The sequence below is a fragment of the Squalius cephalus genome, assembly GCF_949319135.1.
Source record: "Squalius cephalus genome assembly, chromosome: 22".
Classification (NCBI taxonomy): Eukaryota; Metazoa; Chordata; class Actinopteri; order Cypriniformes; family Leuciscidae; genus Squalius; species Squalius cephalus.
The window spans coordinates 17,868,904-17,894,576 of record NC_137143.1 but is presented as its reverse complement, the minus strand read 5'-3'; the positions used below and the strand labels follow the sequence as shown (position 1 = coordinate 17,894,576).

At 36.4% G+C, this 25,673-nt stretch overlaps 1 protein-coding gene across 1 annotated transcript in view; it reads left to right on the top strand.

Annotated features, from left to right (window-relative positions):
• Positions 1–333: 333 nt before the first annotated feature.
• suclg2 (succinate-CoA ligase GDP-forming subunit beta) overlaps positions 334–25,673 on the top strand; it is a 117,094-nt gene continuing 91,754 nt past the window's right edge. Inside the window, exons 1-2 of the mRNA XM_079856582.1 lie at positions 334–454; positions 20,907–21,048. Of these exons, the coding sequence (XP_079712708.1) occupies positions 371–454; positions 20,907–21,048 (226 nt within the window). The 5' untranslated portion in view covers positions 334–370. The remainder of the gene's footprint in view (positions 455–20,906; positions 21,049–25,673) is intronic.

Genomic DNA, 25,673 nt, shown 5'->3' with positions numbered 1-25,673 from the left:
ATGTAAATTATTTACATAATATATGTTCTATTTCAATTATGACATATTTATATATCTTTTTTTTTTTTATAGTAATATTTTATTAATATAAAAATAATAACACTGTAAGAATAGGTTAATATAGCCTAATGCACATTTACATGCATACAACCATATATTTATGTGTGCAAATTAACTTTTGTCCTTTCGGCTACTTGGAGTTTAAGGAGATAATGTTGCAGTGTAAACAATCCAACCCTGTTCTTTGGTTGAATCGCGGGTTTCTGAGGACCAGTAGGACAACCTAAATACAACATTGCAAAAGTCAGCCAACGCTCACTGTCACTCCTCACACACGTGTCAGCGCTGCAGGACTTACTTCCGGTTCAAGATGGCGGCATCCATGGCATGTCAGGCGGCTGTGCGAGGACTCCGAGCTGCGAGCACTAAACAACTGCTTTTGAGCAGAAACAAGGTAACAGATCGCTGATATGTACGTTTATCCTCCAGTGCGTGATGTGACCAGAAGAAGAACTTAGTACTGCGTGATGCAGCTGCTGTCTGTTTGTTTATAGCGACAGACATGATGATTTATTCTGCACATATATGCACATACTGATTTAACCCGGCATTGTTTTAGTCCTTAATTATTTAACTAGCGGTCTGAATAGATGCTTTAATAGAATGACACATTAGATGGTCCATCCGTTCATCTGGGATGCTTTGGAGAATGATTTATTTATTGTTAATTTTGTCTTATTACTGAACTTTAACCTTATACAAGATATTTGATAACTGACATCAGCAAATGTATGATTAGCGTTTTGCAAATATATTCTGAATTTTCTGTTTGAAAGATTCTGTTCTGAAGTTTCAAATCTAAAGTTTCTGTTCTAGATATTATCTAAACGGACTATATTGAAGTTTCTAATCTGATTCTATTAAAAATATTTGCTTTTAAATAGTCTGACCAATAAATTGAATCATTTGGTAATAATAGTGTACATTAGTTTTCTATTTAATTCCTGGAACACTGATTTGAAAGGTGATGCATGTGAATGTTTTGGGGGCTTTTTGCTCTTTTTTTCCACAAGTCTTCACTAGGAATGATTGATTCACTTTCAGGTTTGTCCTCTATTCGTTCAGTCAATGAGAAGTAGGTCAGAATCACGTCCATCTTTCAGCCTTTGACCCATCAGTGATGAAACTCTTTTTGCTGAGCTGGCCAATAGCAATTTGCTGTCAGTCTAAGGCAAGGTTTAAAGGTCAATTTTAATATTTATCTTAGCTATACACGGATTTTCCTGCTGTCATACTTCTTATAGCTTTTGCAATTTTAAGTATTTTTGGCTGATTGTCTTGTGTTCTCCTTTTGGTCTTGCAACATGAAGAGATTTTCAGTGTTTCTTCATTTTGGGTGTCACCTGACTTGTTGTGTACCTTGTGCTTTTGTTTGCTCTGAAAGTTTCCTGTGCGCAAACAGACCGTAAACCAGGACAACAGGACAAAGTAGATCAACAGTGCAGTTTCAATGGAAATTCAGTCAAATGGAAAGTCGGAGGCTATATTTTGACATTATAGAACAAAACTCAGAAGAAAAGTTTCAAGTAGGTCATTGAATATATCTGAGCTGCGTGTTCTATTCTGTTTTAATCCTGACTGACATCCCTAAATAGTTCAGGGACTTTTAGCACATAAAACAAATGTTGCTTGTCAGAGGATAGTGGCTTGCCCTCTAAGTATAAGGCATGCACAAATATAATTTACCTTGAAAGCAGGGTTATTATTTACTAAAACTAATACTGAAATGAAAACCACACCAAAAAAAGGTAATTGAAATAAAATAGGCCTATACCTTATCTAAAAAAAAAAAGTATTTAAAAATTCTTAAACTTGTTTATTTTTGCTAGTTGCCAAAGAAAACATTTATCATTTTAATTTAGTTTAACTTATTGTACTAAAAAGAAAACTAAAATAAAAATGAACAAAAACTTTCTATCTATATATATCATCATCATATAAAATAATATATATGATTAGCCTATATATTCTAGTAGACATACATTTTTTTTTTTTTAACTTGGGAACAATAAATGTAATTTGGTGCTCTTTAATGTGACAGATCAGTATGTTGAAAGATACATTACAACTTACTAAAATGGATCCTGTAATCAGTGTTTTAACTGGGGAAAGACGTAAATAAAACCGCTTTTAATTTAGGCTATAACCCTTCACTTATCATTACAAAAGCTTACCTCAAGAAAGCTATTCAACATCCGTAAACTCATTAGTTAGCTAGAAAAATAACTACAGAAGAGCATTTTGCTAAATATATGCACTGTATTCATATTCGTTCATTATTTAATGCATGTTTGAATAAATCTATCATGAAAACCAAGTTATTACCATTTATTGTCATTTAAATGTTTATATTACACCAACAAACTAGAGAAAAAAACGTATGTCTTATGTACTTTTTAAATGTTTGTTTTAGCTTGTTGAGAGTTGAATATTTAATACGCTTTTTATTTATTTAATTAAAATAATTATTTATTTATTTATTTTCGGTTTTTGGCCAAGTGCATCCTGAATTTTTGGTTTCGGTTTTGGCTAGAGTTGTCAAACTTACCAGTAAAAAATGTTGATGGTCACAGTACCAACATTTCTGCAATACCAGTAGTACAGAGTACTAGGTATATTCGGCTGATATAGACTGCTTTCAAACGCTCTTGTTTGTGTTTGATTGAGCATCAAAGTTTTCTATTTACGCCATGTTTTTACAAGCATTGAGCATTGTAGCCAATCACAATCGTATCTGTTGAGTGCGTGAACCAGTGGCCTATCAGAGGTAGTCAGAATCTTAAAGGTATAGTTCCCCTAAATTTTTTTAATTCTGTCATCATTTACTCTCCCACAAGTTGTTATTCAGCACAAGAAAGACATTCATACAAGTTTGGATCAACTTGAGGGTGAGCAAATGATGACATGCCAGACTTATTGTCTATCCCTTTAAAGGGATAGTTCACCCCAAACCTGTATGATTTCCTTTCTTCTGCTAAACACAAAAGAAGATATTTTAAAGAAGGTTGGTAATTAAACAGTTGCTGGTCCCCATTGACTTCCATAGTATTTTTTTTTTCCTACTATGGAAGTCAATGGGGTCCATCAGTCGTTTGGTTACCGACTTTCTTCAAAATATCTTCTTTTGTGTTCAGCAGAAGAAAGTAAGTCATACAGGTTTGGAACAACATGAGGGTGAGTAAATGAGGACAGCATTTTCATTTTTGGGTGAACTATCCCTTTAACACACCGCTGAAAACGCACAAGGTTTTGTTTTGTTCAAAGCGGCCCTCACTCTTGCAAATTCTTTCATATTACCTACAAAGTGTGAACACAATGTAAATAAGAGATTCACTGTACAATTAAGACAGCTTTTTTATTATAACGGGAGTTTTCACAGTATTCAGTGAGCTTGTGCTTTAGAGATTGACACGACAGCCTAGAGATTGATTATAAAGGGATGGCTTATCTCTTGCTTTGTTTATTCACAATCTGAATACAAGTTTGACTGCAAAGTTTCTGGCTTGTATATATAACCATATATAAATGCATGATTGAATCGGAAACTGCTGTGATTGACATTGATAACCAACGGACGAGACAAAACGGGACAAACTTTTTTAAAGTAGCCTACTTTGTTTTTGCTCTGGTACCAAAATTGGAAATTTTACTCGTATTGGTACTGACTACTAAAATATTGGTACAGTGACAACGTGTGTGTAGTAAAAGGTGTGTAGTAATAAGCTATAATACGGGAATCTGAAAATAACAGCAGCTGTAATTTAATAGCAAAATTCTGTTTACACATTATTGGCTTCACACATTATACCTCTTTGAACACCACAGATGCCACATCTGTTTCCTTAAGGCATCAATACTGTCCTAAAACAACTTTATCTTGGAATTACTTCACAAAAATACACGCCATCTCATAAATCTTTACACCAGTTTGTACACAGAACAAGGATTGCCTTAAAAAGCGTCTTTCCAGTGACTTTAGTACACAGCTAGTCGAAGCACTGACCTGATTTTTGCGACTGGATTCAGTCAATTTATTGACCCAGCTCCCAGAATGCAGCACACGTAGCATTGATGTCATCATGAAAGTCTGTTTTTCAGTTTAAATGAATTTTAACCTAAATGCTCAATTTCTACTATCTGTTACTTTCTGACCTTATTATTATTAATTTTGTCCCTGAGCTGGAGTTTCAAAAGTTATATAGAGAGGATATGCAGGAAAATGACATTGGATCAACACCAATTTGGTGTATAAGGCATCACTTCATTACTTCGTGCAGTCCACTCTGCTGCCATAAGATGTGGTTTAGTAGTGCATGCAGAGTGCTTAGCTAGCATATATTTTCATTTCGGTCCTATAATGAGATGCAACCCGCTGAAACAGGGCACAAGCCTCATCCATCTGAGAGAGAGGACCTGCTCTAATGAGAAAGTACATAGTGCCAAGTGCACTTATATTATCTTTATTGAAATGACTTATTTAGGAGTTTTTTGGTGTCAATGAATAGTGACATCTTTATAGTAATAGATCTTTAATGCATAAGTTTATCTCAACTATTTGTTGAGGTGAAAAGGTCCTCTAAATTGTGGGTGTGAAGGTCAGAAGTAATTCAAAAAGCACATTTTTAAAGCACAGATGTCAAGATGTGATTCAGACACCAATGAGATGCAGATTAGAGCAGCTTTTTCCATTTTTCTCTCATTTTGGACTTCTCACGTTTGGATCAAATCCATGTTTCACCATCTCCTTAGGAGTCTGGCTGTCAGCCAGTTCCTGAAGGCGATCAATGAGCTGTTTTTATTAATCAGTGACTGCATGCTTAGAATTTTTCACTAGGCCTGGGTGAAAATATCCATTTTTGATTAATCGGTTCTTCATTTTAACGGCCATGAAAATCCCAGGATCAATGTTTTACTTTATGCCAGTGTTACTGCTCTTCACTGTCAGCGGATATATTGGAATTGAATGCGATTCGAAAAAAACGAAACAAAAACAAATGTGTGCTCCTGCGAAATAATGCCAAGATAATACGCCTTTCTGCACACAATAACAAGCAGCGTAACTAGTGCAATCTGATACACAAACAAATTACTCTTATGAATCGGTTCTTTTTAGTGAATCAAAAACGTACAGCTGCTCAACCAGTATTGTCCAATTCACAAACAAATGACTCTTTTGAGCAGATTATTTGAATGAATTATTCAAAAAGACTGTGACTGAGGTACTTTGAATGAGTCTGCCAAATCTTTCACTGAATGAACTCACCAAATCTATCAAGGATAAGGCTCGTTTAGAGGTTTTCTGGCTGCATTTATCATTTATTTCATCAAAATAGCGTAAAACAGTAATACTGATAAAATATTATAAGATACTATTAAAAATAACTGTTTTCTATTTTTAATATATTTTAAAATGCAATTTATTCCTGTGATGGCAAAGCTGAATTTTCAGCATTCATTACTCCAGTCTTTAGTTTCACATGATCCTTCAGAAATCATTTGAATATGCTGATTGGGTGTTCAGGTATTGTTGGTGTTAAATTATTAATAATGGATTAAAGTTTTCATAATGTGCAATATTTGAAGGTTCCCTGTATAATTAAGAGAAATATAACCAATTGAATCAAATTGGAACTGTAAATCAGAGTCAAATCAAATTGGTCCAAGCATGAGTCCTCGCCAAGTGTACAAAACTGCGCACTCAGGTTTCTTTGAACAGAGTGCCTTGAGGTTTTACAGAATCTGTTTTTTGGACTTTTACCACAGAGATAAGAGGCAGTGATTAGCCAGCTGCCAGTCCGCTCTAGTGGAGCTCGGGACGCGTGACTGGCAGGTAGGTATCACGGCAATTCACTGCCATCTTTTATGACAGCTCGAAAATTAGAGATGGCTTGTCAATGATGACAATGCCCCCCAAAAAAGAGACGATTTGAGACAGGCGATGGCCGATAACACCAACGCTGCCTCAGAAATTCCTGTCTGGATGAAGAGATAATCCCAGAGCTGCTTTCCCCAGCACAACCCTAACCGCGCCACGGCTGCATCTCCAAACTTAAAGGAACGTTTGCCGCTGCGTTCGTTCGCTGGGGCGGAGAAAAATCTGTACGCAGAGATTGAAGACGTCAAAGCTCATTCGCTTCACAATGCTGCAGCAGCTTGAAAAGCTTGACTGGAGTGTCGAAACAGGACCAGGGGAGTCTGCTGGATGAGTCTGCATGCTGAATATTTGAAACGAGGGGTGGGTGGATGCGACTCCTCTGGTGCAGGAACTTCAAACAGCATGCGTTCCTCCCATCTGTCCACAGCGAGAACACATTTACATTTCCTGGCCGCCAGGGATACAGTAGAGCAAGTTTGCTGTAACCGGATTTGAATATCGTTTCACCAAGGTTAATAGCCATTTCTGTTGCTCATGAGGGCTGTTTAGGCTTTTTCAATAATTTAGGACTGCTGCGATCATTTAGAGTTCTTTTCAGCTGTCTTTTGAAGGAGAGGTGCCTCTTTTGAAAGCTCCTGGGACTCGTATTCCGGTCCATTTGGGATAATTCTTCTGTAATGATGATTATAATGAGGCGGTATTTAGTGTTACAGGAAATTAAAAGTTATGTTGGCCCTGCTGTTTCAATGACAGTTGTGGAAAAACTTTGAAAGTCTGTCTATTTATTCAGTTGGTTTGTGTTCCCATGGATGTTCAAAGGCTCATTTTAAGGCATAAAGCTGTTTAAATGTTGTTTATTCACTCGTTTTTTTCAAATTCTGTCATTGTTTCTCATATGTTGTTAGAAATTTGACTTTCCTTCTTCCATTGAACAGAAAAGTTTCTTAACTTTGGTTGCTTTTGTCCATGCAGTTACAATAAATGGGAACCGAAGCTTTCAAGCTTCAAAAAGAACTGAAAACCGTAAACGTATAATAAAAGTAATCTTTGTGAGAAACAGACTGAAATGTATGTTGTTATTCACGGAAACACCATGATCGGATCATTGAGTGAGTTGAACCTGGAAATCATATCGATCTGATTTATGAACGGACCATTCAGACCGGTTTAGTGCATCAAATCAGCAGATTCATTGAAAAGAAGTCAAAAGAAGGATTCTGTGCTGTTTCTCCTATGAATAAACATCTAGAGTAAATCTCAAGATTTATTAGTAAATATTTTAATTTCAGCTTGTTTCTCACATTAAACTATGGTATGGCTTCAGAAGACTTGGAACACTTATTCTAGTATGCTGGTTCTCTGCTCAGTTATTAATAATAGGGTTGGGAATCGTAAGACATTTTCCGGTTTCGGTTCCGGCTCTCATTCAATACAAATTATTAAAACAAATTCTGAAGGAAAATAAATATTTCTGCATTCTCTAGGATAATTTGGGACCTCTCCTAAATATGTTCCAGTGTGAAGTTTTTGTCATTTAGGAATAAGATCACGTGGGTGTTTGATCGAGATCGAGACTCTCTCTCTCTCTCTCTCTCTCTCTCTCTCTCTCTCTCTCTCTCTCTCACTCACTCACTCACTCACTCACTCACTCACTCACTCACTCACTCTCACACTCACTCACTCTCACACTCACTCACTCACTCACTCACTCACTCACTCACTCACTCACTCACTCACTCACTCACTCACTCACTAACTCACTAACTCACTAACTCACTAACTAACTCACTAACTAACTCACTAACTAACTCACTAACTAACTCACTCACTAACTCACTCACTAACTCACTCACTATATGAGTATATGAGTAAAGGATAAGCTCCCAGCACTTCGCCCACACATCGGACCAGAAGCGTTTTTGGAACCGAAACTTAGGAATTTCGCACGGTTCCGGTATTTTTCAAAAAACACACAACATAACCGGTTTTCGGTTCCCAACCCAAATGGTTCTTATTGTTATCAATGTTGAAAACTTTACAAATATTTTTGTGGAAACCACCTTTTCAGGATTCTTTGATGATTCTTGATTCAGCATCCTTACTGAATAAAATTATCCCAAATTAACCCAAACATTTGAAGTGCATCAAAAAAAGTTCATGAAAGGTTTTGATCCACTTCAAATGTTGACTACTGTAGTCTCCACAAATATTAAGCAGCACAACTGTTTCAACATTGATAATAATCAGAAATGTTTCTTGAGCATCAAATCGGCATATTCTAATGATTTCTGAAGGATCATGTGACGCTGAAGCCGTGAGTAATGTTGCTGAAAACTCAGCTTTGCCATCAGAGGAATAAATGACATTTTAAAATAAATTTAGGTGGAAAACAGTTGTAATAATATTTCACAATATTACTGTATTAAAGGTTAAATACAGCCGTGATGAGCATAAGAATCTTCTTTCGAAAGTCTTGACCGGTTCTGTAGCTCTTGATTCACATAGATAGACCACTTTTATAGAACTTTTGCGTCCTTCATGCAGCTTGAAAGCTCCAGTTCTTTGAAAGTTCATTGTTATTGCAAAAACATTGAGCATGAAAAAAGAAAGTTACGTGGGTACATGAGTAAATGTGTGAATTCTTCTTTTAATGTTGTTAACGATTCAGTCATTGTCTTCGCCCACTTCCATTTGCCCACAGACTTGACCTCACTCTTCCAGACTTCTCTCCTCTGAATGATGTTCCTTATTAACTATGCTAATTGCTAAATTCATATCTGCAGAGAGTTGCCTTCACCTTCAGCCCGTGTCTGTCTTTAGGAGATTAAGCAAAAAGCGTATCCCATGATGCAAATCTCTGCGATCTAAATCCTTTGGCATGCTCTGCTGGCTCCCCCTAACTCGGCTCTGCTAACACACACACGTCACGGCCTAACGGAGTTCTCTTGTCAACTTGTCAAAAGCTGCTGCTCATCCAGTGCTCACCTGACCTTGTTGAACGGGAGTCAAACGTTAAAACCCGACTAGAGCTGAGAGCATTCAGAGATCACAAATTACTTTGACTTTTTTTTTTTTTTTTTTTTCAGCACGAGCTAATTAAATCATTGCTTCATTATGGAATATTGTGACTATGAAAGAATATTGATGTTCTAAATTAAAATATTTTCACCATTTGTTCCTGTAAGCATGTTTTTCTCTAATTAGTTTGTGCAAATGCTGAAACGATGTAAATACATCTGATGATCTTACATTATTATGAACCCCCGATTTCTCAACAACTTTATTTGCATCTCTGTTTCGTTGATTGGGACCATTTTAATACCCGTATTGTATTATTCACGATTAATGGCAGCTATCATTTCTGAATAAAGTAAACCAATTAGTTACAATCAGGAATGGAAAAATGTGTTAATTTCTTAAATCAAAACGCCCCTCAAGGATTCCACAAGTTAATTAAATGTGAGGCCATTTGGAGGTGCTAATTAAGAAGAGTCATTTCAAAGGGTTTAAGGCAGAGCTATGACTAGTAATGAGGGTTTTAACCCCTGGAGACTGCTGGCCTGTGACTGCGCTGTGAAGGATCCGATACAGTCGACTGGGCCGCTCCGTAAATACTGTTTGTCGAAGCATCAGATGCTGATAATTAGGGAAAGAATTAACATATAATGCAGAGTAGGTCCAGGTGGTGTTCTGTGCGACTAGAATTGAGCAACAGGTAGAAATTCCACAGTTGTGGTACCCCTGGTAAATATTGTCAAAGATGGCTGTAAAAATAAATCTGCATTGTTTCTCCTTTTGATATTTAATTCAAAACCCCCCGTGAAAATCAAAATAATTACTTATAAAAAATTCTAGGCATGGCCATATTTATTTGCACCCCTAGAATTTGTTATGAGTTGAAGTAAAAGAAGTAAAGTTCATTGAAGTAAAATGTTCCCCCCTCCCCCTCTTTCAGTTCTTTAACAAATATAGCACAACTTAATAATCATAATAATGTTTTTAGTCTTATTTTAACACAGCTTTTAATTGTGTATTTGTACTTTTTGTACAGATTATGTACTGATTATAATATTAACATTTGTTCTAATCCATCAAGTTAAAAATAACAAAAACGCTTTATATTTTTAAAGTCACTAAGATATTATTGATGTAATATAAATGAAATATTTGGAGTGAAATTTCAGGAAAATAACTGATATATTTTGTGATATTTTACAATTTTTCAGTTTTAGGGGCCGTTTACACAGCACCGTTTAAAAAAACTGAAAACGTTTTATGCATTTTTGCCGTTCATTTACATGACAACATTTTTTGGGCCCTGAAAACGAAAAGCGGGTGAAAATGGGTTTCAATGTGTATAGTCTCCATGTAAACTGCAAAAACGCGAATTCGTGAAAACTGAGATGTTATTCGCATATAGGTATGTAGTGTTTCTTTATAAAGTGATATCGCCCACTACTGGCCTAGCAGCATAATACAGCGTTTTTCCGGATCCTTATGAACGGGTATCGTTTTGACTACGTCGGACATCATCTGTACATGAAAACTCGTCGTTTTTAGTACGTCGTTGTTGTGTAAACGTACCCTAAATTTGAGTAATTCTAGTACTTCCAACTTAAAATGTTTTAATAGTTTAAATTTTAGTTATAAATAACAACACTAATATATTTACTGTTGTATTATCTTATATTAAGTCATCGCCCCTATATAGTTATGCAGGTTTTTTAACCCAGGGAAAAAGTGGTTTTGATATATGGCGAATATAGGTCTTGAATGTACATTATGCAGTGATTATACAAACTATATGTGCATTTTTAATTTTTTATGCCATGGAAACGCATGAAAAATTCTCTGTCTGATTTAATGTTTTTTTATTATGCACAATGAAACAGCATTGCCCTCTGAAAGACCTCAAGAAAAGCTCTCATAATCCTGTCCTCAGAAAATCTCCTTGTTTGAGCTCCTAAGCTCCTCTTCCTTCTCCCAAAAGAATTAGATTGGTCAATACAGATTTGTAAATATCCCCTCATGAATATGCGAATGTGACCAATTTTCCCCAGTGTGGAAAGCGGTTGTGTTGCTTACTATTCTTTTCTTTTTGTCTTCCCGCAAGAAGTCTTTTAGGAATCAATCCTTCATCGACTTGAGCTTTCCACTCTCTGTCTTGCTGATGAAGCGGCCTAATGTCTAAGTCATGCTAATGTGGAGAGCAGACTAATGTTGTACTGAAGGGCTGAATGTAGTCTACATTGACTCGCCTGTGCTGTCTGGGTCTTTGGCGCATTGAGCAATTCTGTAATATTTTTGTCTGTGTTTGTAAATCCTGTGAAAACCCCAGCAGATTTCATGTTTAGTGGATGAATAATTGCATGTGATTCCTCTTTTGTGGGTTTTTTTAAGGACGCATGTTCTTTCTTTCTTACATTCTTTTTGCGTTGTGTTTTTCTTTTCCCTCATCTGTCAGGTATGCTTAAACATCCTCCTGAATGACTCTAACACTTCATGTCTTCCTGGCGAGAAGCTATGAGATTGGATCTCTAAGCAGCTGCTTGCTTTCAGTTTGTTGTGCATTGGTAATGGTGCATATGGTCAGGCAGACTATTAATGTTAGTTAAAGATGACATGGTATCAAAACCGATTATATTAACATTTAAAATCCATATTCAGTCTTATGTATGATTCATGAGTGCACGCTATTCTAAATAATTTTTTATCAAAATAACTTTCTCCACCTCTGAAAATATTTTACTTTTCATTTTACCAAATCCAATCAGGTAGGGAAAAATGAGATAATAGGTATGCACGTTATTAATTTAATAAATCTCAAAATGAATATCCATATGGCACTTGCTTATAATGCCTCTTAATGTCACTTGATGATTGATTTTAGTTTTTAGTGTTTTGTTTTTAATTTATGTAGGTCTTTTTATATAGATTTATTTTGATTTTCTATCTAAATAAATGTGTTGGTTATTGACAGTAACATAAAAATTAGTATATGCATTATATGCATCCCTAAATTGTAAGTAGTAAATCAAAGTTAGTGATTCTCAGTGTATCCATGATACAGGATTATTACCATTTGTTTAAGTTGTCGGCAGTGCTTTGAATTGAATTAATTTAGTTTGCTGGTCAAGTAGGGTTTTTTTTTTTTTTTTGGGCAAAACAAAATGTATTTGTATCGGTATCAACCAAAATGTCTATATTGCTGTAATTAATCACTTATTATAGCATACTTTTCACATCCCGATACATAAAAGCCCTGTCCTACTCCCCCCCCCACTAATAATCCTATGTCACTTAGAAATGTTATGTTAAATGCTATTTACAGTACTTTGTCTTTAACATTTATATGTTGGTGATATTTAAAATTCAGTGTTTACTTGGTCCCCATGCCACTTCACCATGTTTAGTACACACACCACCCAAACACAATTCAGAATGCAATTTTTTTTTCTTATCTGTCACTGTTAATGAGCATGCAGTGCAGGTATCAGAATAGGGTTATAAGAGCAATGACTGATCCAGGAGTCTATTACATTCAAGAGCGACAGACCCTCGCCAGCACTTTGGAGTGTTTTTTCCCCCTCCGTCTGAAGTGTGCGTGTATTACTTTCATATATCCAGCTGGATTAGCATAGACTTCATCATTACTGCACTGCAGTGGCCCTTTCTTTCCAATGGAGTTTTGTACTCTCAAATCTAAAGATCTGTAACCCTCATGCACAAGACAAACACACCACGAAAGAGCCAAATGCAATTGATAATTGCACTAAGCCATATCAGAATTTCGGTTTTTATTTCGATTAATTCTGCAGACCATACACTTCATTACTTTTCTCAAATAAATGTTATCGAGAAAGACATAGGCTTATGTCAAGGAAGGCAACCTTAACTTTGTGCCAGACTTTCTAAGGTTGGTGTGGGGTCCTTACGGAGCATCTGCTATCCTGTGGAATTTGATGAAACTGCTGCCACAGCTTTCCTTCGTCCTCTCACCTTTGTGTGAGGACAACCGATAAGTCAAGATCTGATGTGGGCCACCATGTCCTTAAGAGACATCTGGACTCCCAGAGGATCCAGAGAAGCTATGTCTTTCAATCCTAATAAGGGATACCATCTGAAGAAGAAAAGCAAATGTTTCTGTTTAGGTCAGTAAAGTGAATAAGTTCATTTTAGGATTATTTACAGTGCCATGTTGAATTTCATCAGCTGTCACCCTGTAGCCAAAAGACTGGTTGCCCACTGAAGCTAAGCAGGGTTGAGCTCTGTCAATACCTGTTGGAAACTTCCTGGGAAAACTATAGGTAGCTGCTGGAGGAGGTGTTAGTGAGGCCCAGTATATAGTGAATTGGACACTACTGTCAAAAAAAAGCACCGTCCTTCAGATGAGACGTTAAACCGAGGTCCTAACTTTCTAGAGTCCTTTGAAAAAGAGTAGAGGTTTAACCCTGGAATCCTGGCCAAATTTGCACATTGGCCTCTGTCATTCATCTTGGCTTCCTGATCATCCATATATATATATATATATATATATATATACACACACATACTGATTGTCTTCATCACTCTGTCTCCTCTCCACCAATAAGCTTCTGTGTGGTGGGCGTTCTGGCGCAGTATGGCCGCTGTCTGTAAATTTTATTTCGATTTTGCCATCAATTGGTATGTTGAAGGAGATTTAGCTTATAGTGCGACAATATTTTGTATGTCTCTCATATAAGTCAGCCACATACTTAAGCGTATTATGAAAGCCCAATTCCACCACATAAGAAAATAAATGATCCATACTATTTATGTATTGTTTTTCTATATGAGTGCATCTATTCTGTTTCTATATATTCGGTTTCATATATATATATATATATATATATGTATATGTATATATGTATATGTGTGTATATATATACGTATGTGTGTGTGTGTGTGTGTGTATTTGTGCTTTTAAGCATGTTTTTTTTAAGCATGTGTTTGTATTTTGGAGCCCTCAACTGCATGTGTGTTTGTTTGGTGTAGAAAGCTGATCTTGTGTGTGTGTGTGTGTGTGTGTTGGTATTTAACTGGTGGTGTCTCCAGAGTGCTGATGAAGATAATTACTGTTGAGGCAGAGTCTCAGGGGAGATCAGACACCTGCCGTCCTCTTCCCGGAGCTCAGCGCTCGCGCCCCTGAAGCCCACCTCTCGGTCCCGATGCACCTCAGCCTCCCTTTGCCCTTGACTGAACTAATAACCTATAAAGCTACAAAAATGGGCTCTGGCTAAATATAGAAAGAAGGGGGGAAAGAAAACAATTACCGCTAACATTTGCAAAGAGGTTGCCATGGAGCTCTTTTATCACGCACAGTCCGGTTAATCAAGCAGGGCCAGAACCGGGAACGCCAATAACACCTGACAGACAGAAACACAACAACTATTAATGATCCAGACCTTCAAGTGCATATTTTTAAACTTATAATTTTCTCATTCGAATCCAGATTTAGATGTTGTTCATACACCTGACACCTGGAATCTGATGCCAGAGTTTGCTTTCCTTGTCTTTGACTGACACAGGGTTGTGAATCTGAGGATAGTTTGGGAGACAGCTTTTTATGGGTGCTCTTTTCTGTGCTTGAAATAGAAATGATAGAAACTCATTCCATCTGATTAACAATAAAAACATTAAGAGCCAATCAGAGTCCACTCGACCTTAAAGAGCTCCAGCATTTAAAGGAGCAGATGCCATAAATGGAGCACTCATATTAGACTTTCTACTTAATATCTGATAACTCTTTATTGTGATGGTCCACCAACAGACATAGCAACTAAATGTCAACTCATTCTAACCCTAACCAGTCTACTAATACTCTGAGTAGACATGTTAGTAGACATGTAGTGCAATGTTAGTCAACAGAATGTGTTGAAGGAACCGTCAATATAAAGTGAAACCATGTACAATAACTAAAATAATTTATAGAAACTCAACAAATACATAAAATCAAATCATTTTACAGAAATGTAATATTTAAAAAAATAGATTGGAAAAACAAAAAAACAGAGAAAACTTTAAATTGATTTAAATTTAAAACCGTCATTTTAGTGAATTGCAAACAAATATTTATTGTCAAAAATGTTTAATTGACAGTGGAAATATAAGCTTAGTATGTTAGAATATGCAAAAATTGCTACAATCAAAGGCCAATATTTAATACCAATATTTTGTTTTTAGTATTAAAAAACTAGGACATATTTAAAGGGATAGTTCACCCTAAAATGAACATTCGTGTCTTTTTATGTCGTTTCAAAAACACTTAAGTCTTTTGTTAATCTTTAAAACACAAGTCAATATATATTTTTTTTTTATGAAAACAGAGTTTTCTGTCTCTTCGTTGGAAGTCTAGGTAACCAAAACTTAGAAGATCCAAAAGATCATAAAGGTGTCATATAACAAATCCATAAGACTTGAATGATTTAGTCCAAGTCTTGTGGAGAGATATGTTTGCTTTATGATGAACAGTTAATGTTATCGAATTGAACTTTATTGTAAAGGGATTCCAGAGTTGTTTTATCGTGTATGACTTGGATTAAATATCACATTATACTGTATTACCAAAGCTAAAAATGTCAAACTAAACATTTCCTGTTCTTTGTGTTTTCAGATAACACATTCACAGCTTAACATATTAGCTTAACATAAAAAAATTAAATAAAAAAATAATGGAAGGCATCGCAATATGACCATTTTATCTATTTGATCACTCGCCATGTTTTCTTTTTCTGAAAGAACCCACCCTTTCAGAATTGTCTCTGTCACCATGTTTGTTTATGTAAAGCACACCTTATATATTTATTGCTGATGCAATGAAGCATAATCTGTTGAGAAAACAGCACTTATTTCCCATATGTATTAATAAAAAGCAGTAAAGCGTAAAAACATTGTGGCCTAGACAGTCAGAAAATAAACCTTTGTCTGTGAAGTCTATAAAAACCTTCAACTGTGTGGGGAATTGGAAACTTTTCAGGAGATCTACAACTTTGTGTTTTGTCACTATATTACAAAGTCACCATATTTGTGACATCACACATAACACAGATCAGGAGCACTAAAGCACAAAGTATGCTTAGATTCATGTGTTAGGCAGCTTTATAACCCAATGTCCTTCAACTGAACTCTCTGTGCGTAAGTAACTATGTTAACAGCTAGCTTGTACAACAGGGAGCTATTTCCAGTTTTAAATGTGGGCATCCACCCCCATACAGAGGTACAAATATACATTGAATGCTACACCACAGCCATTAGGAATAACCCTCAGAGGACTAAGCAGATGCTGTTTAGAATTTTCTTTTTTTTTCTTTTTTTTTTTTGGGAAATCTAGGTAACCAAAACTTAAAAGATCATGAAAGTGTCGTAAAACAAATTCATATGAATCGGCATGATTTAGTCCAAGTCTTGTGGAGAGATATGTTTGCTTTATGATGACCAGTAAATGTTATCGAATTGAACTTTATTTTAAAGTGTTACAAAAATGTTAAAAAAGCTAAAAATGTACAGGTATATATAACATTTGTCAAAAAAATTCTTCCCAACCTTCTTCCAAGTTAATCATTAATATAATTAAAAACGTATATATATATATATATATATATATATATTAGGGCTGAACGATTTTGGAAAATAATCTAATTGCGATTATTTTCACCAATATTGCGATTGCGATTTAATATGCGATTATTTTTTAAGCTCTTTATCTTTTCTATTATTTCAACAAAAACAAGCAATACATCATTGTAAAATAGGATGGGAATCTTTAGGCACCTCACGAGCCAATCAAAATTTTTTCTTATTAATCTTATTAATAAAACTTAAAATATTTATAATTATAAGTACTTTTAAAAAGAAATACACATTAAAAAACTAAATAATACAACTATATGTTAAGAATTTGAACTAATATAGCTTCAAAACATAAAAGCAAATAAAATAAAAACATTAAAAACATTACAAACAATAAACAAAGAGTGCTTTCAGTATTTAAGGGTAGGCTGTCTGAACGTTTTCATCTCTTTTGAAATATAAGATGTGGTTTGTCCTGTCTGTTAAAATAACTGACTGCGTTTACATTAATTTCGCGTCATAAAAGCATTTTGAGATGCAAGTACATTAAACCACGTAGACGGAGTCGCTCACAGCCGCATGCTCAAGCGCTCTTCGCAAAGCGCGCGTGAGTATTTGAACGGGCCAGACTACAAGACATCAAGCAAAGCACGCGTGACGCGTATCTTATCGCGCATCTTGTGCAATGCAGCCTGCGAATGTCCTTGTAATTCGCTTCAACTTCTCCGAACTTTATGAAAGATTATTTTTCGGAAGGTTCGAGTGGTGTCGCGTGTGCGTGTGTGTGAGACAGAGGAAGCAAGCAGAATATGGTTGTTTATAAAGCACACGCAGCGTCATCACGTATCTGTGTTTAAAACTAAGCTCAGACTCTATTCTGAAATTATCTGAATAGATACAAAATCGTTGGAGAGAATCTATAACACAATATCACATAAATTAAACACAAACTGTTCTTTCCTGTAGCCTATGCCAGGTCTATATGCGTAGCGTGCCAAGTTGATGCTTCCTCCGTAGTGCAGACTGCTTTACTCTCGCTTGTCACGTGACCAAAGTTTAATCGCAGCTTTTGCGGTTAGAAAATCGCGTTTCATCATATCGCGATATTATCGCAAATGCAATTAATCGTTCAGCCCTAATATATATATATATATATATATATATATATATATATATATATATATATATATATATATATATATATATATATTTATTTATTATTAAATAAATAAATGTTATTTATTTATTTATTGTTTGTTGCCATTATTATACATGTAACAGATTATGATATCAATGTATGCCATGGTGAATGGTAGCTTCCATAACTTTTTTCATGTTCATTTATTTATGTGTGTGTGTGTGTATGTACTGTATATGTATATATATGTATGTGTATATATATATATGTATATATATATATATATATATATGTATATGTATGTGTATATATATATATATATATATATATATATATATATATATATATATATATATATATATATATATATATATATATATATTATTGCCATTATTATACGTCACTGACATTATTTTATTATAAAATTTTTCAAGGCATTTGAAAGAGAACAATATCACCATAATGATTATGATAATCTATTTATTTCATTTATAATATATAACACACACACACACACACACACACACACACACACACACACACATATATATATATATATATATATATATATATGTGTGAATTTTATTGATTATTTAATTACTTTTTTCAAGTTATTTAGAAGAATACAATATCACCACAATGGGGCATGGTCTCAAAATCTGGAAACTTTTGGCATTTTATCCTCAGTAAAAAAAAAAAATATATATATATAGGAATACAAGAAATTGGTTCCACAATCCAAAGTCTATTACAGATGCCATATTCTCTGCTTTTTGAGAGTGTGAACATTTATTGTACAAGCCATACAGCATCTGGAAATTGTCATCGCAGTATTAAAAATTTGACTTACCAACCGAATGCTTTTGCGATTCGTTTTCTTTAATGAGAAATGTGCTGAGCACAATGATATGATATGATGAATCATAGTTAATTTAGTTCAGTGTAGCCCATGCAGCAGTCAAAGCGTACTGTGATGTATTTTAGTGAAATGATGAAATGCAGGCGTTGAGAAGAACACTGCACAGAATGAGAGTAGTGCATCATCCTACTCTTATCAGAGAGAAAGTGATTAAGTTAGTGAGTGGTTGGAGGCTTACAAACTTTTACAAAGCTTACAAAACAGCTTGTAAACAATATGCCACAATTACCTATGCCCATAGCTGTCAACTAAAAAAAATAACTCTAGAGCGGAAGTCCACATTTTGCTGAATAAATGCTCTACATTACATATTTCTTGTATTGTTACTTAACCTGTTAGTGATGTCTCATTATGTTTGAATAAGTATGCACTTCTGAGTGCACGCTTCCCCAGTGTTCTTCCACAGCCTGCCAACTTTGGTGGCCACCTTCATTAGTCTCCATGGAGACACGTAGATGCTCAATTAGTAGAAGCCATAGAGAGTTGTTCCAAATCATGACTTAATAAGGTACTTGGCTGGATTTAACACTGTGCTGCTCTGATAACCTGTTTTACTCATTCTACAGTGGTGAATAATGGGAAATTGTCTATTTAAAGGTGCTCTAAGCGATGTTGGGTGACGTCACTTCTTGTTGTTTTGTCAAACAAAACGGAGGCTAGCTTGACCCTCCCTCCTCCTCATCCCGTCCCCTCCCCCTCCCTTCCGTGCGTTCCTTCTCCTTTTCCCTATTTTTTTAATATTTGTTCATTGGAAGGTCGTCTCTTTGGTCGTTTGTCGGCCATATCAAAATTCTAGAGAATATAATCCTAACGTTAGTCGTTGTCCTTGATGCTTCTCTCTCCTCCACTCCCCACACCCCCCTTCATGTGCACGTGCACTTACCCCCCACCCCCAAATCATTCTTGTGGGTTATTGGCTGGAACAATGTTTGTTATGCTTCGTGGCCCAGGCTGGCCCAGTTTGTTTTTCTTGCCGTTTGTGGAGTCTGGGCTGTCTATAGAGACCGTGTTTTTTACAGTGTGTTCAGGGGACAGGCATCTAGCGGATAGTGAGGAGATGTTTGCTGTGTGTGACAAAAAATGTTTCAGCCTTAAAAACGCATGACATTGTTTAGAGCACCTTTAATGAGTGTCTAATGGGTTGTTAACTACACATTGAATACTCATCAAAGGACATGATCATGAATATGTGTGAATATTAACCTAGTGCTGAGATGCAATGATAGAAATCTTAGCCTGAATGGAAGCCAAGACATGAATGAAAAGACAAGACTTGAAGCTGCTTTATTGCAGTGGATGTCTGTTGTGAAATGACTGCAAAGATGTGCTTGAAAAAAATGAATTCAATAAACCTATTTGATGTATAGTCATGGCAGAACAGAATGACGCTATATATATCATTATCCTGTGTGTCCATGTGTTTTGCTGAGCAATGATAATTGTGACTGCAATTTTAGGGGCCGTTTACACAATATAATTTTCAGCTAAAAACTCCAAACTTTTTAGGCGTTTTGGCCTTTCATTTACACAACAATGACTTTTTGGGAGCCTGAAAATGCAAACTTTTGAAAATGGTTTTCAAAGTGCACATTTTTGAAAACGATACCGTAATCGCCTCCTCCTAAACTACAAAAACACAAATTTGTGAAAACGGTGATGTCATGCACATGCGTATTACGTGTTCAGTCTATAGGCAAAAACTATGTTATGTATATAATAATTATGTAATATATTAAAAAAACATTTCTTTGTTGAACTTTGATAACTAAATCGTAAAATTGTAAAAATTCCAAAAACAAACAAGCAAAATTAAATGAAATTGTAAAAATATTACTACATAATAAAAATATAATAATAATAAAAAATGTAAGAAAAATAGCCTAATACAACTGTTATTGAATAGAATCTACACAATAATATAATATATATATATATATATATATATATATATATATATATATATATATATATATATATATATAAAAAAAAATTTCTCTGTTGAACTTTGATTACTAAATTGTCATGTATCATGACTACATGTGACAGAGTGGACGATTCCCTTCAAGTTCCTTTGATCGTAAGGTTCATATCATGTATTTTATTTAAATAGTCGAAAGGCGTGGTCGCATTAGCATGCCTAGAAAAAAGGTCCATAGTCCACTATCAGTAGTGTAGTGATGCATGAAGCATCGCTCACAAAAAAGTCACATTCAAACCAAGCGGCATTCTGTTGGTCAACACATCGAATTCACATAAAAAAATCATATCATGTATTTTATTGACGACGCCTGTTAATGAAAACCATACTCTGTGTGTGTTTTTAGCTGGCGAGGGTGAGCCCCAGAAGATGGCTGAACCTGCAGGAGTACCAGAGCAAGAAGCTGATGCAGGACAGTGGCGTGACCGTACAGCGGTTCTTTGTGGCTGACACTGCCTCTGAAGCCCTGGAGGCCGCCAAGAGACTCAGTAAGTGTCCTCCTCATTACAAACAGCTCGCTAGTAAGTGTCTAGATGTAGTGCTGTTGTCCCTCTAATAGCTTTCAGTGTCAGCTATGTGATTGCATGAGTAACACTTCATTGATAACATGCTAATGAGGTAATGTTTATTTGTTAACTCGATCGGTGCTTGTTTGCAAGATCTGGCCTCCTACGCAGTGAGCTGGGGCATGAGGGCTAGAATTAACCAATGAGAACGCAGAACACAAATTTCATTGATGTTTATGCTTTTATTCTGGTGGACATGCCTTCAAGGGTCAACAAAACTGAAGATCTCTTATTTATTCTGCTTCTCTTTTGTTTTACATGGTTTGTTGCACCCCCGATGTGTTATCCATGCATGCTCATGTTTGTTTTCTTTCATGCCTATTTATTGTGAGCTTCTGTTTTTAGAGACAAGCACATTTTGTATGTGGCATATCAGGTGATTACCTCAATGGGCCCTATTTTAACATCTAAGCGCACGGTTTACTCTAAAGCGCACGACGCTAGCTCAAGCGCACTTTTGCTAGTTTAAATCCACTATTGTTAGTTTAACAACGGGAAAAATGGTCGACACACGCCCAGCACATGGTCTAAAAGGGTTGTCCCTATTCTCTTAATGAGTCATCGGTGTGTTTTGGGTGTAACGTGCAATAAACCAATCAAAGTGTCATCTCCCATTCCCTTTAAAAGCCAATTGCGCAAAAGCCAGATCCGGATTGCTATTTACATGGTGGAATTTGCAAGCGGAAAAACTGAACGCTTCCCTAGCGAGGAAACGGATTTACGCTTTAACCTTGGCATGAGCAGACCATCTACGGGACAGTGTACGCGCGTTGTGGACCCGCCTATAGGTGCCATTGACTTTAGACTTCAGTTGGTCGATAGTGTAGTCTATTTCAGTTTCCTCAAAATAGCAATGCGCCAACAATGTGCCTGAACACCTCGTTTTCAGACCAGCATGCCCATGGGCGCACAAATGGGCTCAAATGCATTTGCATTTACAACGTGGAGCAGGATGTGAAAATGATAACTGCGTCGGGCTGAAACTAGCAAAAAACACTTGCATTGCGCCGGGTGTATGATAGGGTCCAATGTCTGTGTACCGGTGCAGTCTGAGGTGGACTTATATGTGTTAGCACCAGTCTTCTAAACCACATTTAGTTTCTTGTGTGAGAGACGCTGGATGCTTTCCAGAGGCTCACAGCTGTAATCTCCAGCTTATCTCACTGTACACAACAGGCTTTAGCGTTCCATGTCCAGCTCTTCGGCCTTTAATGTCTGTGACTAAATATTTCCATTCAAATGGGGTTTGCTGTTCATAAGAGTTCGAATCCGCATCCTAGGTGCTGTCCCTATAAAACATTGAGAGTGAGACAATGACATCTTTTTTTCCGACTCGATTTGGAACATGCTTCGATGGCATTTCCAGCCCTGCACATTGAGTGTTTCAGCCTGGTTCCTGTGGGATAGGGCAGGGCCCGGGCCCAGGTGACATGTACGAAGCGACCAAGCGAGACGTGACGGATTTTTGTGACTTCAATAGTGCAGTGAGCTGTTCTCCCCAGTGCAGAGATGCCACCTCACAGTTGGGCCCACTTACCCATGCGGCAATTCAGCTGACAGCTCAATTTGAGCTTGCGGTTTAGTGCTCCTCACCCACAGTAAAGGTGCTTTTAAAGGCTTTTTTGAGTTTCTTGCAATATGCCAAAGTGTTGAAAAGATGCTGCATCTTTATGCACATCTTATTTTGTCTGGTTTGCCATCAACTTTATCATTATTGGTGATTTATCATTATATAATTTACCATTGTTGGTGGTTGAGGAGACCCCCCCCCCCCCTTCAGTAAAGCATTTTGAGTGCCGAGAAAAGCGCTATATAAATGTAATGAATTATTATTATTATTATTATTATTATTATTATTGTCTTTTTTTACTTTTATTAGTGAGTTTATTAAGAATTAATTTTATTTATTTAAACTTTAATATATATTTTAAAACATTTATTCCAAATTAATTTTAAGGATCAATGCAATACATATTGTGTCGTGTTATTTTAGTAAAGTTTTAGTACTTTTGTTATGTTTTGTCATTTTTATTAGTTTTTTTTCTTAATATTTGTATTATTATTATTATTTTTTGGTCATTTACTTCAAATTAAAAAAAAAAAAAATCAGTTAATTGCCAAGGCAAGTTAGTTAGTTGGTTAGTTAATAAGTTAGTTGGTTGGTTGGTTGGTTAGTTAGTTATTTTATTTTAATTAAAAACTTTTTGTAGTGTCGGTGCCGATGGCCTCGTGGTCAGCCGACATGTAGCGCCGTTGGCCTCGAGCGGCACGAGTTCGAGTCCCGGCTCGGCCCCTGTCTCTCTCCCACCTCGCTTCCTGTCAACTCTCTACTGTCCTGTCACAATAAAAGGCAAAAATTGCCAAAAAATAATATACAAAAAAAAAAAAAAACATCCTTTTTGTAATAGTTTTAGTTAACAACAACAACACTGTCTATATGATCATATTGACCCTGTTTTAAATTATAGTTCACCCAAAAAAAATTTATTCAGTTCACTCATTTACTTATTTTCTCACCTTCATGTTGTTAAAAAAACGGATAACTTTCATCCGTTCAACACAGAAGTAGATGTTTAGCAGAATGGTAACCCTGCTTTCTTCCATACAATGTAAGTGAATGGGGACCACGGGCTTTCAAGCCCATAAAGGTTATCATTAAAGTTAACATTAAAGATGCATGACCCATTCGCTGTATTCAGAGTCTTCAGAATTTGATAGCTTTGTCTGAGAAACAAACAAAAGTTTTAGTCGTTATTCATGGAAAATATTGCTTGACAGTCATGGTCACCATCCACTTCCATTTTATGGAAAAGATCAGCCTGGACACTCCGCTGAACATCTCCTTTTCTGTTCCACAAAAGATAGAAAGTCATACAGGTTTCAAAAGACACGAGACATTAAGGCCTCGTTTACACTGTCAGTGAAATGTGACCCAATTCCGATTTTTCGCTCATATGTGACACAGATCGATGTGTTCTATGACAGTGTAAACAGGAAAAAAACGCATGCATTCGGATATTTCGAGATCGGTTTCAGGCCATGTGGAAATAAATCGGATATGTGCCAATGCGACTGTCATGTAAACAGGCAGATCGGATTTTCTGAGGCATTAGGCAACGTCTCCTCGGTTTAATGACGAGAGAAACCCTGACGTGCATCTCCAAAGGGATGGATGGCCAGACGAAACATTGTGTCATCGTAGGAGAGGAATGTGAAAAAAACGTTGACACAACATATTGTTGTACACAACAAAATTTTGGACCCACTGCTCCTCGTTAAAGCCAATATTTAAACACAATATGCTCCCACCAGTCCTGAGATCTCTCTCACACAATAACTGAAGCATATGTGCAATGATGGCACTTTTCGTCCTCCTTCGCCTCAAAATCATGGTGATGTTTGGCGAACTTCGCATATATCACAGAGCTAGCATCAAGCATATTTCGCGTCCGCCCATCTGTGCAAGTGAATTCAACCCTTTAAGCATGCGCGATGTTTTAGATAGTATGGCAAGTGTAAACACATGAATCGGATATGGGTCAGAGTTGAAAGAACGTGTAAACGGACGGTCAAAAAAATCGGATAAAGGTAACAAATCAGAATTGGGCATCAAGACCTGCAGTGTAAACAAGGCCTAAGACTGCACTGTCAAATTTTAAGTAAACTATGGCTTTAATATAGTAGACATTTTACTAACTCTGTTTTTCTGTGGAAGAAGGATGTAGAAACAATGTTTCATCCAGCACGGTAAAGGGAAAAAAAGATGAAAAGACAAGTGACTGGGCGAATGTAAAGGGAGTGGTGAGCTTCTCTGTTGACGCTCTGCTTTACTTGTTGACTGACTGCAGGCTGTGACACTAATGATCCCACACCTGGTCCTAAAGTTGGGTCTGTGTTTGGCACTGATGGCAGGGGGGCTGCCCATTTTAAACAACCCCCTGTGCCGTTAAGTAATCTGACTGTCAAAGGGGCAAGTCTGATGCTGCCTTCATCAGTCACCAACCGCCACTCGATTATGCAGCTCTGCTTGCTGCCAAAACACACACACGCACAAAGGAACAATGAGAGAGAAGATGAAAGATAAAGTGAGTGTGAAAGAGGGCAAGAAAGATAGAGGAGGGGTAGATAGAGAGACTGAAAGTGGGGTCACCCAGCATAGCTAAAATATGCTGCCGCTGACTTCTGATTGGACGATAAGGTGGGAACTTTTAAAGAGACGGAACAATAAATCAAAGCGAGAACGGTTGCATAGCTCAACCGTAGAAAGACTCTCTCACACTATCTCCACCGTGCTCTTGTCCTATTTAAGAGGAAGAGATCCGCCCAAGATTGAAGGCTTGGGGAATTGGAGAGGTTCCTCATTTTTTGGCTAGAAAACAAAATGATTTCAACACCTGTAATCAAATGTGAATTCGCCTCAGAGAGGGGGCTCTTTATAGTTCAAAAATAAATACGACGCGGGTTTCAGTATAACCCCCATTCCCAGAACACTGTCTTCTGACATGAAAGGAAAATAAATGTTAATCATTACTTTCGCCGCCTTTCCA